Source organism: Fulvia fulva, chromosome 11 (assembly GCF_020509005.1).
Source record: "Fulvia fulva chromosome 11, complete sequence".
In the NCBI taxonomy this organism is placed as follows: Eukaryota; Fungi; Ascomycota; class Dothideomycetes; order Mycosphaerellales; family Mycosphaerellaceae; genus Fulvia; species Fulvia fulva.
Genome location: NC_063022.1, coordinates 2,781,523 through 2,795,219, shown reverse-complemented (window position 1 = coordinate 2,795,219; position 13,697 = coordinate 2,781,523). Strand labels below are relative to the sequence as shown.

The 13,697-nt window shown below is 54.1% G+C and overlaps 6 protein-coding genes across 6 annotated transcripts; 5 read left to right on the top strand and 1 right to left on the bottom strand.

The window, feature by feature from the left end:
- Positions 1 to 1,812: 1,812 nt before the first annotated feature.
- Positions 1,813 to 2,952, top strand: CLAFUR5_13219 (uncharacterized protein; the record flags this gene model as incomplete). Its single annotated transcript, XM_047912367.1, has 6 exons — positions 1,813 to 1,828; positions 1,888 to 2,097; positions 2,244 to 2,373; positions 2,428 to 2,598; positions 2,656 to 2,757; positions 2,820 to 2,952. 6 exons carry the CDS (start codon positions 1,813 to 1,815, stop codon positions 2,950 to 2,952), a joined length of 762 nt encoding a protein of 253 aa, XP_047768355.1.
- Positions 2,953 to 3,556: 604 nt separating this feature from the next.
- CLAFUR5_13218 (uncharacterized protein) lies at positions 3,557 to 4,546 on the top strand (the record flags this gene model as incomplete). The annotated part of the gene is made up of 2 exons (XM_047912366.1): positions 3,557 to 4,068; positions 4,117 to 4,546. The coding sequence occupies 2 exons, from the start codon at positions 3,557 to 3,559 to the stop codon at positions 4,544 to 4,546; spliced, it is 942 nt and encodes a 313-aa protein (XP_047768356.1).
- A 547-nt stretch (positions 4,547 to 5,093) lies between these two features.
- CLAFUR5_20349 (uncharacterized protein) lies at positions 5,094 to 5,963 on the top strand (the record flags this gene model as incomplete). The annotated part of the gene is made up of 2 exons (XM_059463185.1): positions 5,094 to 5,532; positions 5,689 to 5,963. 2 exons carry the CDS (start codon positions 5,094 to 5,096, stop codon positions 5,961 to 5,963), a joined length of 714 nt encoding a protein of 237 aa, XP_059319158.1.
- Positions 5,964 to 6,564: 601 nt separating this feature from the next.
- Positions 6,565 to 7,629, top strand: CLAFUR5_20348 (uncharacterized protein; the record flags this gene model as incomplete). Its single annotated transcript, XM_059463184.1, has 1 exon — positions 6,565 to 7,629. One exon carries the CDS (start codon positions 6,565 to 6,567, stop codon positions 7,627 to 7,629), a length of 1,065 nt encoding a protein of 354 aa, XP_059319157.1.
- A 642-nt stretch (positions 7,630 to 8,271) lies between these two features.
- CLAFUR5_13217 (uncharacterized protein) lies at positions 8,272 to 8,832 on the top strand (the record flags this gene model as incomplete). Its single annotated transcript, XM_047912365.1, has 1 exon — positions 8,272 to 8,832. The coding sequence occupies one exon, from the start codon at positions 8,272 to 8,274 to the stop codon at positions 8,830 to 8,832; it is 561 nt and encodes a 186-aa protein (XP_047768361.1).
- Positions 8,833 to 9,025: 193 nt separating this feature from the next.
- Positions 9,026 to 13,575, bottom strand: CLAFUR5_13216 (Structural maintenance of chromosomes protein 4; the record flags this gene model as incomplete). The annotated part of the gene is made up of 2 exons (XM_047912364.1): positions 9,026 to 9,121; positions 9,181 to 13,575. 2 exons carry the CDS (start codon positions 13,573 to 13,575, stop codon positions 9,026 to 9,028), a joined length of 4,491 nt encoding a protein of 1,496 aa, XP_047768362.1.
- Between the last annotated feature and the right edge of the window lie 122 nt (positions 13,576 to 13,697).

The window sequence follows — 13,697 nt, the reverse complement described above, 5'->3', positions numbered from 1 at the left end:
CGAATCTGCAAGTCGAGGACCGAAGGGACTTATGTAGCAATCTCGCTGTTGTAATAGCGAAGTTCCGTCCATCAAACGAGCTGCTGGTGCTATTCCTCTGAGCAATGGCCACCCTTGCTTTGTCCGTTGCAACAGAGCTGCCACCAGAGGGACAAAGCCGGGACATAGGACGAGGTCCTTGTCTCTGGGATGACTGTGGACGAAAATATCACACAAAGCGGACGTGTTGCAGCTCAACTCCAGGCAGTGCACACAATGCAGGAAGCGTGATCTGTGAGCACGGTTCGTGTCCATGATGATTGTGCCCAAGGAGATTCCTCAGCAGATACTCTGGGCGGAGTTGTGTCTACTGTAAGGAGACACGCCACAGTAGTCACCGTCTCCTGTATATGGATGCTCGGCAGATGAGGCTGGGCATGTCGTGCAAGCGTGACAAGATGCTTGTGGAGGGGACGCAATGAAGAAGGACTCATGTAGTATGGAGGGAAGTGGTATCAACATTTGACATGTAGTCACTCGAACGGGCTGAGCCATGGCGCTCTCGATCGGTGAGAGGGGAGGGGTGATGGTGACATTGGTAATTGTATTGTTTACTGACCACAGTGTTGAGCATGATGTTCAGGTCGGAAATCGCGACTCAGACCACGATGCTGGTCTAGCCGAATCGGGACAGAGTGCCGGTCTGAGCAGACCACTCCATCATCACCATTCACCACATCGATGTCATGTCCAATTCACCTCGACGAGCTCTTGCACCAAGACATCACTGCCTACACCCAGCTACGCTCAGCCCCTCTTGCGCTCTGGTAACGGTTGCTTGCCCAACTCCTGTCATCACATCGACTCACAGAATTGCTTGCCAGACCATTCTGGTGTCCAGGACACGTGCATGCACACCCTACAGTACACTGTATCGAACGAGAGCGCCACCAGACATGTCTGAAGACGAACAGATATCACTTCATGATGGATGCCAATATGCTTGACGTGAACGGAGCACTGTTCATTCATGGTAAGACGAGAAAGTAGACCTCGACACGGGCGAAGTGAAGGTCGAGGACAAAACAAGTCAGGAGCTTAGGACTCGCATCCGCCATGGGACACCGAGAGTCGATTTGACGAACACGTATGTTCGTGTTTGGCCAGAGCAATGGATTTGACCATTCGGTGGGGCACAATATGTAAAGCCCAGCCTAGTGTGACCAGCTGCGAAGGTATTGTCTTCCGGCCCTGTGTCAGTACCTCATGCGGACTGAACACCCCTGAGGCTGAGCATCACTTTGTGGCTCACTATAGATTTAGGGAAGAACTCTGCACGTGAGATGTCTTCGAGCAGACTTCCAGAGCCGCACGAGGTACAAGGCGATGAAGAAAGTTGCCTTGGTGGTACCCGCCCGCGACGACGGCAACGAGCAGAAAAGCCGCAAGACACGACATATTAATCGGCTTCATCTGGCGTCAACAATGACAACATGCCATTGAAGGCTGTCATGTCTTTTTGAGAGGTCACAGCACATCTCACATTCTGCCGTGTTCGGATCGTGTGTCACTGTGCAACTGACATCAGACTAGACGTAGTTCCATTGCTATAGAGCATCGTCAGGAGTTCTGGAATTCTACTAATCGATTAGCCGTCGCACAGCTGTCTGCAAGATCCCTTTGAGGAGGGGCAACACGTACAATGTCTAGCATTGACGAGTGCCACAGGCTCTTGGTCCAGACCAACTCTGTTCTGGACCCCCAGGCGCGTTCGTCGAGCCAACGCTTGCCATCACCTCGGAGCACAAGGCTGTGTGCTTCTTGCAATTACGAATGTACGTCGTGCAAGGTATGTAAACGCCGTTGCTCAATCGCGGGCCTGACAATAGACTCCTCATTGCTGAGAAGTATATTATGACACCCCACGGAGCAGTCTCTCTCGCATCGAAAGACATTCGGATAGACTGCACGCCAGCCCCTCAATCTTTTTAGCAGACTGGCGGACAGCCTTACTGTGGTCAACAATCTGCTCTACCTTCAACAGGATCAATATGCGGTTCAGTCTTTCGTCATCATCGGCAACATTGTTGGCACTGCTTTCTTGCTCCACTGCCAATGGTTCGTATAATTTGTCATCTGGCGCACTGGCATCGTGAACCTGTGGTCTCATCGAGAACTTCCTGAGAACAGATAGCCTATGCGCAGATAGGCACCATGGGAAACTGGAAAGCACTCCAATGATGCTAACACGTCAAATTATGCAGGCGCACCGGCCAAGGACGTCGACATACTGTTCGCCGAACAACCGAAGCCCGATAGATGGGTCTCCTACGATCTGGGAATGCCGTTTGAAAAGTCCGATACGACCAACTACACCAGCTCATCAATCGAACGGTATGTGATGGTCCCAGACTGCGTTCCCCCATCACCAATGCTGACAACCCATAGGAGAACAGACGTGACAGTCTGCGAACGCCCCACCACAGCTCCCTACTCTTGCGTGTTGCTCACGGACTTCCTGTCGCCTCTTGTTTTCGCACTCGCGAGAATCATCAAAGATGCTTCGACGCGGCACGACTGCGATGTAACCACTGGCTCGCACGCAGGTATCAGCTGGAAGTATGCGAGCGGCGACTGCGAAGTGCGTGGAAAACCTTAGCTGACCTGCGAACACAGGTATCAGGCCAACGGCGGCAGCCATTGTGACACCACGGCACAAGAGAAGACGATTCGCCATGCCATACAGCATCATTTAGAGGACATGGATGCTAAAGTTTTGTAAGTTGTGTTCGATTAGAAGATCAGCGATCACATTGGGTCGCTCACTGAATTGGTCCAAGGTGCGCCCAGGAGTGTATGAAGATGGACCACGGAGGCAAGTGGAAAGGATGGCTCTTGATTGGACCATCAGACGGCTTCAATGAGGATGTCTATTGCGGACCAGAGTTGGACTTTGGTAGGTGCTCGCACTGAACAAGCAATCGACTGGTCGTGGACCAAAGCCATGAGGCTCTTCTGGAAGTGGATGAGATTCAGATTTACGTTGTCGGCGCATGCTAGGGAGATATATCGTTTTCGTTGCCATTCGAAGTTCGACTGCCCCTTTGACAGACGGTGGAGGCGCCTCTGCCTCACTAAATAACGCACGTAGCGTCCAGTACACGCATACCATCTGCTGTGATTGGCGCATTGCTTCGTGAGGTGGCCGTTTCATGTCGAGGAGGTGGTACGGGAGAAGACATTGGAGCTCAGCCTGGCGATGAGGAGTGGCGGCTCAGACCATGGCTGATCGTTGCTGAGGGGTCCGAGTATCTCCGCTGCGTCGATACAGTATCTGCGGACGTCATGTCCGATTCAGTCCGATGAGCATTGCAGCGCGGCAACAGCAGCGGAGTACTCAGCATATCGTAATCCCCGCTCAAAGGCTGTGCAGACATATCACCTACACTCGCTCACCGTCTTCAATTCCTTTTGACGGCACCTACTGCGTGACCTCCACCGACGTGACACCTATCGCAAGCCAACGGAATCTCCTCAATCAGTCTCACGAACAGGCACTGCATACCATTCACGAGCCATGGCGAGCAAAGCTCACTGCGCCTTCTGCTTCGAGACCATCGCCGCGCACTTCGAACGTCGACAAGCACCCGGCTTGTCACAGGTAGAAGAGCTATGGGAAGAGTGTCACGCGACCACCGGCAATTCCCAAGTAGATGAAGAGGACGAGGAAGAAGATGAGGACGATGGAGAGATGACAGACGCTGAGGCAGAGACCGAAAGTGCCAAGCCAGCCGCCATATCGCGACTCCTCAATAGAGAGCCGGCACAGTCAGCGACGTCGTCAAGCAGTAGTCTACCGTCAACCAAGTCAGGCACATCGTCGAATCAGAGCAACGATTCCGGCACGGCGACTCCAGCGAGCAGTATGAGCTCGAGAACATCCCTATCATCCTCTGCAAAGAGCAAGTACCCGCTCTTCGTCACATGGAACACCGTCTCACGCAGCGGCAACAAGACCCTCCGAGGCTGTATCGGGACCTTCGAAGCACAGGAACTGGAGCACGGACTCCGCTCCTACGCCCTGACAAGGTCAATCGCATCCCATACCTGCTAACACCCCTATACTGACCTGCCCAGCGCCTTCGAAGACACCCGCTTCCAACCCATCCCCTCCGCCCTCCTTCCCTCTCTATCCGCCCACGTCACGCTCCTCACCAACTTCTCCTCCCCCACCAAAGATCCGCTCGACTGGACGTTGGGCAAGCACGGGATCCGAATCCGCTTCACATACCACAGTCGCGGCTATGGAGCGACGTACCTCCCTGATGTCGCGAAAGAACAGGGCTGGACGAAAGAGGAGACCATCATATCATTGATGAGGAAGGCGGGGTGGAGTGGGAGTAGTGGCAGTTGGCAGAAACATTGGAGGGATGGGAAGGGGGAGCTGGTGAGGTATGAGGGGAAGCAGGTGGGGTTGGGGTATGAGGAGTGGAAGGAGTGGAGGGAGTGGGTTGAGGAGCGGGTGGATCAACAGAAGCTGAATGAGAGGAATCTGGAGTCTTGGTGATGAGGTAAGACGAAGAGCGGACGCTGTTGACGATGAGTGGAATGCGACCATGGATAATGCATCACGATAGATATACCCTGCTTACGAACTTTTGGCAAGCTCGCGACATGTCCCGGCTATGGACAGGACTAGTCTAACGGACGTGGTATAATACTGCAGAGAACCCCTTCTGGACTGTGCGGACGAGTGAGACACGCAGACAGTGCAAGATGTGCGTTTTGCATGCGCACTTTACGAATCGTGGCAGATCGGCATTTGTTGCCCAATGGCGGCGACTCTTGAATATCGCCGTCCCGCAAACATGGCGCGTGGCCTAGATCGCGTCACGAAAAGCTATACATGATCGGACTGAATTGTGGCTGCTCAAAGGTCTGACTAGCAGTGCACTGTGGTAAGACAGGCGTCGTGATTACAGCTTGAGCTGCTCAGGTCGGAACATAAAACACCAGACTCCCGGAAAGATTCAGTGAAAAGTCATCAGATCTACTGTTATTTAGTCATGGAACCCTCTGTCGAACCCTCCTCGATCACTACGAGTGTCATCAACATGAGCGCCGACAAGGACCCTCTCTCGAAAACGCAACCACTACTCAAACGGCTTAAGGATGAGACATTCGAGCACAAAGCCTATGGCAACCTCTCTTCCAAGGTCCAGGGTGAACGCAAACGACAAGTCAAGAATCTCGAGAGAGTGACAGGCGGCGGACCGTTTGCATGGATTCCACAGGAGTACCTAGCCAAGGTCAACGTTCAGGATCCCTTGGAAAACAGTTCTAATCTGCTCGATCTCGTACTGGACATCTACGATGCCATGCTTCGAGAGAAAGAAGCGACATCAGCACCACAGGCCGCCAGGCCACGAGCGATCAAGCCACAAGGACTTGGTCGCACAGCAAGCTCAGCGGCTCCCAACGCAAAGGCTCCAACAACGTACACTGTCTCTCCCAACGGCCGCCATATCGATATTACCACCCCACCAGGGTCACGTACATCCAACACGACACCAGCTCCGTCAATACCTCTTACAGCTCTTACGGTCCCGATCCCGATCTCGAATGCATCGATTACACCTGTTCCGAAGCAGCAGCCTGCTCCATAATCAAGTACATTGCCAACTCCGGCCTCCACTGCGTCTGCTCCAGCTCCACCGGCAGCGAAACCAGCTCAGCCAGTTTCCAAGTCAAGGGCGCCTACAGCTGCAACTCCACAATCAACACCAGCACAGCCTCGACCTGTTCCTGTCCTTCCTCAGGCCGTAAAACTTGGAGGTGAAACAAGCAAGAAGAAGCGGAAAGCACCAGAGATTGAGGACGTGGAGGAGACGGATGGGGCCAAGATTGACAGAGAGTTTCGGGAGGAGGTCGCTGCCGCGATGGTGAATAGAGACGAGAAGAGACGGAAGCTGGGCGAACAGTGAAGAGAAGGTGCCTGAAGAGAAGGTTTGGAAAGCAGTCGTCTTCGCCGAAGCACCGAGAAGGGTCTCCGGGCTCCGTGAAGAGAAGAGTGAAGGGAGGTTCCAACACGAGCCTTCTACTGGGAAGAGGCTGAGACACTGCTCAAGGCCAAAGGGCAATCACTTCCAGGTCTGCCACGACGTGAATCAACGCTCGCTGTGCAGGAGATAGTCACTGTTTGGACGGAGTGTGAAGTCGTAGGCCGCCAGCAAAGATGAATGTATTGGATGAGGAGTGAAGCTCTGGCCAAAGATGTTACGTTACTGCTAACGGACGGAAAGATTCACGCTGTGGTCCCCTTAGCGTGACTTTAAATGGCGCGTTCTACGTTGCTGAAGGTGTTGTCGTTGCTGTGTTATTCCCTGGTTCTCCCGTTAAAAGCTCGCGGGATCCTCTCTTCTCCTCTCCCTCTTCTTTCCATCCACACCACATCAGACATCAGGACAGGAACAGATCGACACAGTCTCACCTCAACAGCCTTACAACTCTGTCCTCGATCAGACACATTTCACGGCAAACCGGACCACAGCCAGAACAATCCGTGTCTCAGATTTGTCTCGAACCATGAACGCTCCCGACAACAACACCCAAGGAGCCAAGCGCAAGGCTGAAGGCGTTCCAGATGGCGGTCGTGGCCAGAAGCGTCCAGCTATTCAGCTGTTCTCTCCTCGTCGCATCATACCAGCATTGACTACCGCAGGTGCCACCAACACGGTGTCTCAGCTGCGACCCATCAAGGCAGGAAAGAAGTCTAAGCCAGATCTCTTCATCAACAAGCAAAAGCCTGCTCCACCAACTACACCAACACATGCTGCTGATGGACCGCCACCAAGCTCTGCAGGTCCTGGTCCAGTTCCAAGAAGGGCTGCTACTCCCGGTCAGGCTCCGTCGTCGAAGACTGCTCCTCTAGTTCCGACTTCATCCTCGAAGGCTGCTCAGTCCCGTCCGATATCAGGCCCAAAGACTACTACGACCACTCCCAACTCGAAGATACCTCTGCCCAACATATCGTCGAACGGAGCTGGCTCACCACCAAAGGCCGTTCGACCGGCTGTCAAGGATCAGCAGAAGGGGGGTCCGTACAAGAATGCCCAAAGACCCGAGCCAGGACCATCACACGCACCACCGCTTCGACCAGCCGATGCTCCGGATTTCCACACCACTGCCGCTGATGGCAGCTCCAACGACCACAAGGCGTACCTCGCATGCCAACAAGAGACCCGGGATAAGTGCGACTCCTACCTCCAGAAGGCAGCGGTCGTCCTCGGCGAACCCTGCACTTCCACACGTCAGCTGCTGTTTCTGGGCAATCATCCAAAGCGTATGCCCCTAGCCGCGCGCGACAACAGCACCGAGTACCTCGAGCACAGTTCGGAGCTGCTCGAGGTCACTGGTGGCAAGCAGAGTTCGGCCTTCTTTTGGCAGGGTAAAGTTTCGGAGAAACGATACGGCACCAAGCTTGCTGCGTTGAGCCCAAACGATCTGAAGGAGGCGGTCTATCAGGCGCGACATGCAGTGGGAAATGCCGCAAATGAGGCCCGTCGACAGGACAGAGTTCAGCAGACCAAGATCCAGAAGAAGACGCATGAGACTATCAAGAAGGGGCGAGCCAACTCATTCCATTTGTGAGCACCATGAGTTGATGGGACGATGGGCCGCTCAATAGGGCTTAGCATTGATGATTAATCACGGTCAAAGAAGACACAGATTGAATTGGCGTTTGGAGGCTTTCTTTATGAGTTGTTTTAAGGGTTATAGGGAAAGGTGAGAACGCAGTAACGGCTTGATGCCATGAGAAGCATAGATCGCACACTACGATAGACCACGCAACGCGATGGCAATTTCGTTATGAGACGACCTCTCCGATACTACGCTGGAGCCAGCCTCGACGTAAAAACTTGACTCTAATCCACGATTTGAACCTGCCAACGACAGACCTTTATCCGGAAGCAGCAGCGCCACCACTCCCGCCAAACTTCATGTGTTGTCACGCCTGTCTAACGCCATGCTCAGACGTCCCACATCGATCCTTTGGTCAAGGGGTCCCACTGAATCGGCAGTGTCCACAGAACATGGAGATCCTGCTCAGCCGTTTTCGCCATTCTTCAGCCTGTCTCATCAGTGTCTCATACACAATGTCTGACATACTTTTCGTCGTGATCCTGCACGTCTCAGTCTCGCATCTATCGCTATATCTCAGAATTCTCGTCAATCTTACCACTCATACAATTCCGGGAACTCTGCCACACAGAGACCGACACCCACGGGGACATGAATATCACCACCAAAATCCAACCAACGCCATCTCACTCCAGCGCTGAGTCCATTGCCGCTGGCCAGCGAGAGCTGGCAAGTGACAAACATCGCACAGCCAACAAGCCATTCCTCCACTCTCATCACCCATACCTCAAACCCGAGCCCGAAGCGCAGTCAAGACGCCTTGCCCTTCTTGAAGAAATAAACCGCACACTACATGTCGACCCGGTTCTCCCGGTCGAGTTGTTTGACAAAACATTCCCACGCAATCCGCGTGACTTGAACAGTCCCATACTTCCGCAGCTCTTGGCATTGGTGGATCTGGATCTTGGTCCTCCAGATCCCAACTACGATTTCAGCAAGACAAAGCTGGGAAGACAAGAAAAGGCCGTGCTCGCTGCAAGAGAAGCCAACAAAGTCCCTGTTCGGAACCACCCCGAGGTCCCATCGGAGGCCATTCGTAAGAAGCACCGCAAAAAGAAGCGGGCTCGCCCAGGCAAGGGTGTGGGGGATCAGATCAGTGGCGAGGCAGGCGATGCAGAGGACAATGTCGCAGGAGCTGGAAATATTGCATAAGAGGTTCCATGTAGGGGGTAGTGAAGCAGTATGGACACCTCCTTCCAAGACCCTTGGTGTGCCTGTCGACACATGAACACAATACGAGACAGGTCAAGACCTCCTTCCGTTCAACGCCAGCCAGTATCGTGATCCTATCATGTCCTCCTGTCCCATTACAAGACGTCCCAAACCGTTTGGACCAGTCCCATCATCAAGCCACAATCGAAGCCCCCGCCGCAGCCGGCGCAACAGCACTCTGTACACGCGGTACAATATAATCCCTATTCTCCACAGTAACACTCTTCGTCTGTTCCCAAAAGTCAGCACGTCTTCATCCACAATTTTCACTTCATCGCCATGACTTACCATATGATTCACCTTGTACACCCCCACCAACCTCGCCGCCAGCTCGAACATGTTATTCCTCAACGAGATAACAATAAACTGTGCATTCTTTGTCCTCTCCTTGATGTACGCCGCCACGATACTGACGTTCCTGAAGTCAAGGGCAGCATCAATCTCGTCCATGACGTAGAGCGGCGTGGGCTTGTAGTGATGCAGCGCAAAGACCAGCGCCAGGGAGGATAAAGTCTTCTCACCACCTGAAAGGTTTCCGATGTTCTTCCAGGACTTCTTCGGTGGCATGACGGAGAAGAGAATACCTTCCGAGAAGGGGTCGAGAGAGTCGACGAGTTCGAGCTCGGCATTTCCACCCATGGTAATCATCTGGTACATTTCCTTCAGGCGAAGGGAAATCGTCGAGAAGCCTTGCATGAAGCCTTCGAGACGCATTCTGCGGAGCTCATCTGTTCGCTTCTTCGCAGCGTCACGGGCAGACAGGGCAGCATTGAGGTCCTCGAGACGAGAGGCATGCTCGTTTACGCGTCGGCGGTATTCAGCAAGGACAGAGAGATCCTGCTGTGTGGATGTGAGTTCTTCCAAGTGTGCAATCTGTTTCTTGAGGTCATCCTTTGAGAGATCCTCGAGCTCGTCTCTGCTCAGCTCCGGTACTGGCTCAGGGTCTTTCTCCTCGCCTTCCTCGCTGACATTCTGCAGTGTGAGTTTGCCTAGCTTCTCTTGCCAATGCCGGAGGCGCTTTTGGTTCTCTGCTAGGTGCTTTTGATTATCCTCCAGCTTGTTGCGCATCTCGACCTCGGCGCCACGGGTGTTGTTGAGCTCGGCCGTCTGTTCATCGAGTTGTCGCTTGATCTCGGCGAGCTCGTCCCGTTTCTCTTCCAGCGCAATCTTCGCGTCATCAGCCTGTCTTCGAAGCTCGGAAGTGCCAGAGGTCTGTGCTTGTGCTTCGTTCTCAATCTTCTCGAGATCCTTGGCAACCTTCTCAAGCTCCTTCTCAGCATCGACCACAGCCTTTTCTTGCTTAGCACGCGTCTTTTCCGCTTTCGACTTGTTGACCTCGGCGGTGCTGAGACGCTCGTTGAGGGCATCGATCTGCTCCTTCAAGCCGTCGACCTTGGCCTTCTGCATGCGCAGTTTGACACCACCGATCTCCATGATCTTGTCTTGAAGTTCCTTGATCTCGGCCTCGATGCCTTCAGTCTCGGACTGCAGCTTCTCGACCTCTTTCTGGAGTGAAGCAATGCTCTTCTCTAGGCCCGTCAGCTTGCCCTTGTCAGATTTAGCAGATTTCTGCTCAGCGGTGAGCTCTTCAATCCGCTTCTCAGAGTCCTGGATGTTCCGATTAATGCTGCCAAGTTCCAGTGTAAGCTTCTGCGCTTGAGTCTCTAGCTTTGGCACTTGGTTCTGCAACTCTCGGACTTGCGAGTCGAGATCGCGCTGCTGTTGCTGAAGTTCAGAGTACTCCTGCTCAAGAGCCTCACGATCGACCTCGAGCTTCTGCACTTGATCTTTGGTGGTGTCACCAGCAACCTTCGAGGACATGGCTCCCTTTGCGACTCTGTTGCCTCCACCACTCATCACACCAGACTTGTCGATAAGCTTGCCCTCCAAACTGACCACACGCCACCTCTTGGCGCCATAAGCTACTCTGTCCGCCTGCTGGGAGTCCTTGGCTACGATTGTGTTCTGTAGCACACTGTAGAATGCTGGTCGGAATCGCTCGTGCTTGCTCTTCACAAGATCGAAGAGTCGAGGGCAGTTCTCCGGTGTGTCAATCTCCGACATGTCTCGCTGTGGTAGTCTATCAAGACATATAAAGTTTGCTCGGCCGAGATTGTTCTTGCGAAGGTACTCGATACACTGCTGGGCGGACTCAACAGTATCGACAACCATGTTGTCCAAGGACGGGCATGCAGTCGAGATGGCGATGTCGTACTTGGCGTCGATAGCACCAAGATTGCCAAGTCGTCCATGAAAGCCATCAACACGTCCAGAGTCCTTCAGTCGGGTCAAGCCGTCGAGTACTTTGCCTTGACTCTGTGTAGCAGACAGGCTGGAACGTGCTTCGTCAGCCTTCTGCCTTGCGTTGGAGAGCTTCGTCTTGGTGGCTGGCTCTTTCGTCAAGACATCGTCAAGTTGCTTCTGCACGACCTGAACTTCCTTCTCGGCGCTCTTTCGCTGCTTTTTACACGCGTCGATCTCGGCAGCTTTGACTTCTCTCTGCTCCTGCAATGCGGCAATCTTTGCCTCGACATCAGAGATCGCAGTTGCACCAGAGTTTTCTCGCTCGCGCAGAATGTCGAGCTCGCTTTGCGCGACCGCCATCGCTGATTGTTTCTCGTTGATCTTTGCGCTCCAAGGCTCAAGCTGCTTCTGCTTGACGGCGATCTCATCACTGATGCCTTGAGTTTTGCCCTTGAGTGCGTCACGGACCTTCGCAAGCTCCTTCTCTTCGCCTTGCATCTCTTGCTCAAGCTCTTCAATCTCACCGCCGAGCCGTTCGATGTCGTCTGCCGCCTGCTGAGCCAAGGTGGACTGTTGCTGCACCTCGAAGTCCGATGAGTCGCGCGTCTTCTCCAGCTTCTTCTCCTTGTTCTTGAGGTGCTTCTTCTTCTCCTCAATCTTGACTGCTGCCTTGTCCAGATTGTCAGCTTCCATGGTGATGGCATCTGTCTCCTTGGCCATCTTCTCGTAGGCTTTCGAGCCAGCCTTGTACTCCTTCTCCATGGCCTTGATCTCGTCCTCGGCACCCTGGTGTCGGTTCAATTCGTCGTTCAGCTGTTCTTGCATCTGACCGATTGCCTCCTTCGACACCTGAATGTTGTCCTGGCTCTCTGCCGCGTAGATCTGCCACAAAGCTGACTGCTTCGAGGCAAGCTCGTTCTCGTTCTTGACGTACTCGAGAGCCTTGTCCTTCTTGTCCTGCAGGCCATTCTTCTCTTTCTCTACATGCTGAACACGAGTGCTCTTCTCCAGGCAGACTTCGTTGAACGTTTCCGTCTCGGTGGCTGCTTCCTCGATGGGCGTCTTGTACTTGGATGTACCAATGATATCCTCCAAATACTCCAACAATCCATCATCGTGCTCGTTCGCGGCCTTCGGCTTCATCTGTGCAATTGATTCCACCTCACCCTGCAGGATGAGGAAGCGCTTGTGGTGCAGATCGATGCCTTTGCCTTTGAGGAGAGTTGTGACTGCTGTGAAGTCTGAGGTCTTGCCGTTGATGTAGTATTTGCTACTGTTGTTCTTGAACGCCCTTCGCGAGACGACCAGTTCGGAGTCTGGTACAGGCGTAGATGTGCCCCCGGGCTCGTCCATGACCATCTGAAAGTGCACCTCGACCTCGCAAAAGTCCAGATCTGGGAACTGTGCGCTGTTGTGGATCAAAGCTGAGATCTTGCCCTGTCGCATCTTGCTGGCACGGAAGCCGAAGACGAACAGCAACGAATCGATAACATTGCTCTTTCCAGATCCGTTGGGTCCAACGACCGAGGAGAATGAAGCGTGGAAAGGGCCCACCTGCTGTCGTCCGGCATACGACTTGAAGTTGGTCATGTACAAGTATGTGATTGTCATGCGTGCCTTGGGTTCGAGCGGCTCTTGCGACTGCGGCACACCAATCGCTCTCTTGCGCACCACAATGTCCATGGGTCGGTCCAGCTTTGTGATGTTGGGATCCACTCTCCGCACTTCCGTCTTGGGTGTTTGCGCCGCCACCTCAGTCGTCTCCAGCAGAGAGCCGTCCCCTGGCGCTGGCGTCACTTTGCGATGTGCCATGGTGGGAGTTGTCGGCGTCTCTGTCGCATCTGGCACTTCTGTCTCGTCGAGTGTGGGAGTTCGTGTCTGTCGCGGCGTTTGCTCGTTCAACACGGATCCGGTAACGTCTGTGAGCGGCGTGCCTGACCTCGGGTTCTGCGGTCTAGGCTCGGGCGACTGCGTTGGTTGGGGTGTGGGTAAGGGTGGCTGCAGGTCGGCCGGCGAGCCTGGTGCGATTGACACTCGCGAGACTCTGCTCTGTCGCGCAGCCCGCGCATCTTTCACACTCCGTCGCTTGGGTGCTGCCTTCTTGGTAGGTGAGGCGGGCTCACCTGCGACACTTTCGGGCGGGCTGAAGACTTGCGACGGCTCAATCGATGCTTCGACATCTTCGTCTGCCACTGTCTTCCGTCGCGCGGCTGTTGGTCGTCGAGGAGTCGCATCGGCCCGTGTCTTCCTCGTCGGCGACTTTGCGCTCTTCGGCGCCGCTGTGAACTCGTCGTCGTCGTCGTCGTCGTCGTCCTCATCGTCGTCCTGTTGCTGACTGGGCACCGAGTTTTCGATGTCCGAGTCGTCGTCGTCGACCACCACCTTCTTCCTCGACGCAGCTCGTCGCGAGGGCCGTGCAGGCGATGCGTCGGCGGCCATGGCGAGTGCCGAGATGTGCTGCAACGGTCAGTAGATGTCGCTGTCTGCACCACTTTCAGTATATGTCGCTGTCTGCACCACTTTCACTTTCGGGGCAGCGTTTGGGCCAGTGTCAACAAAGC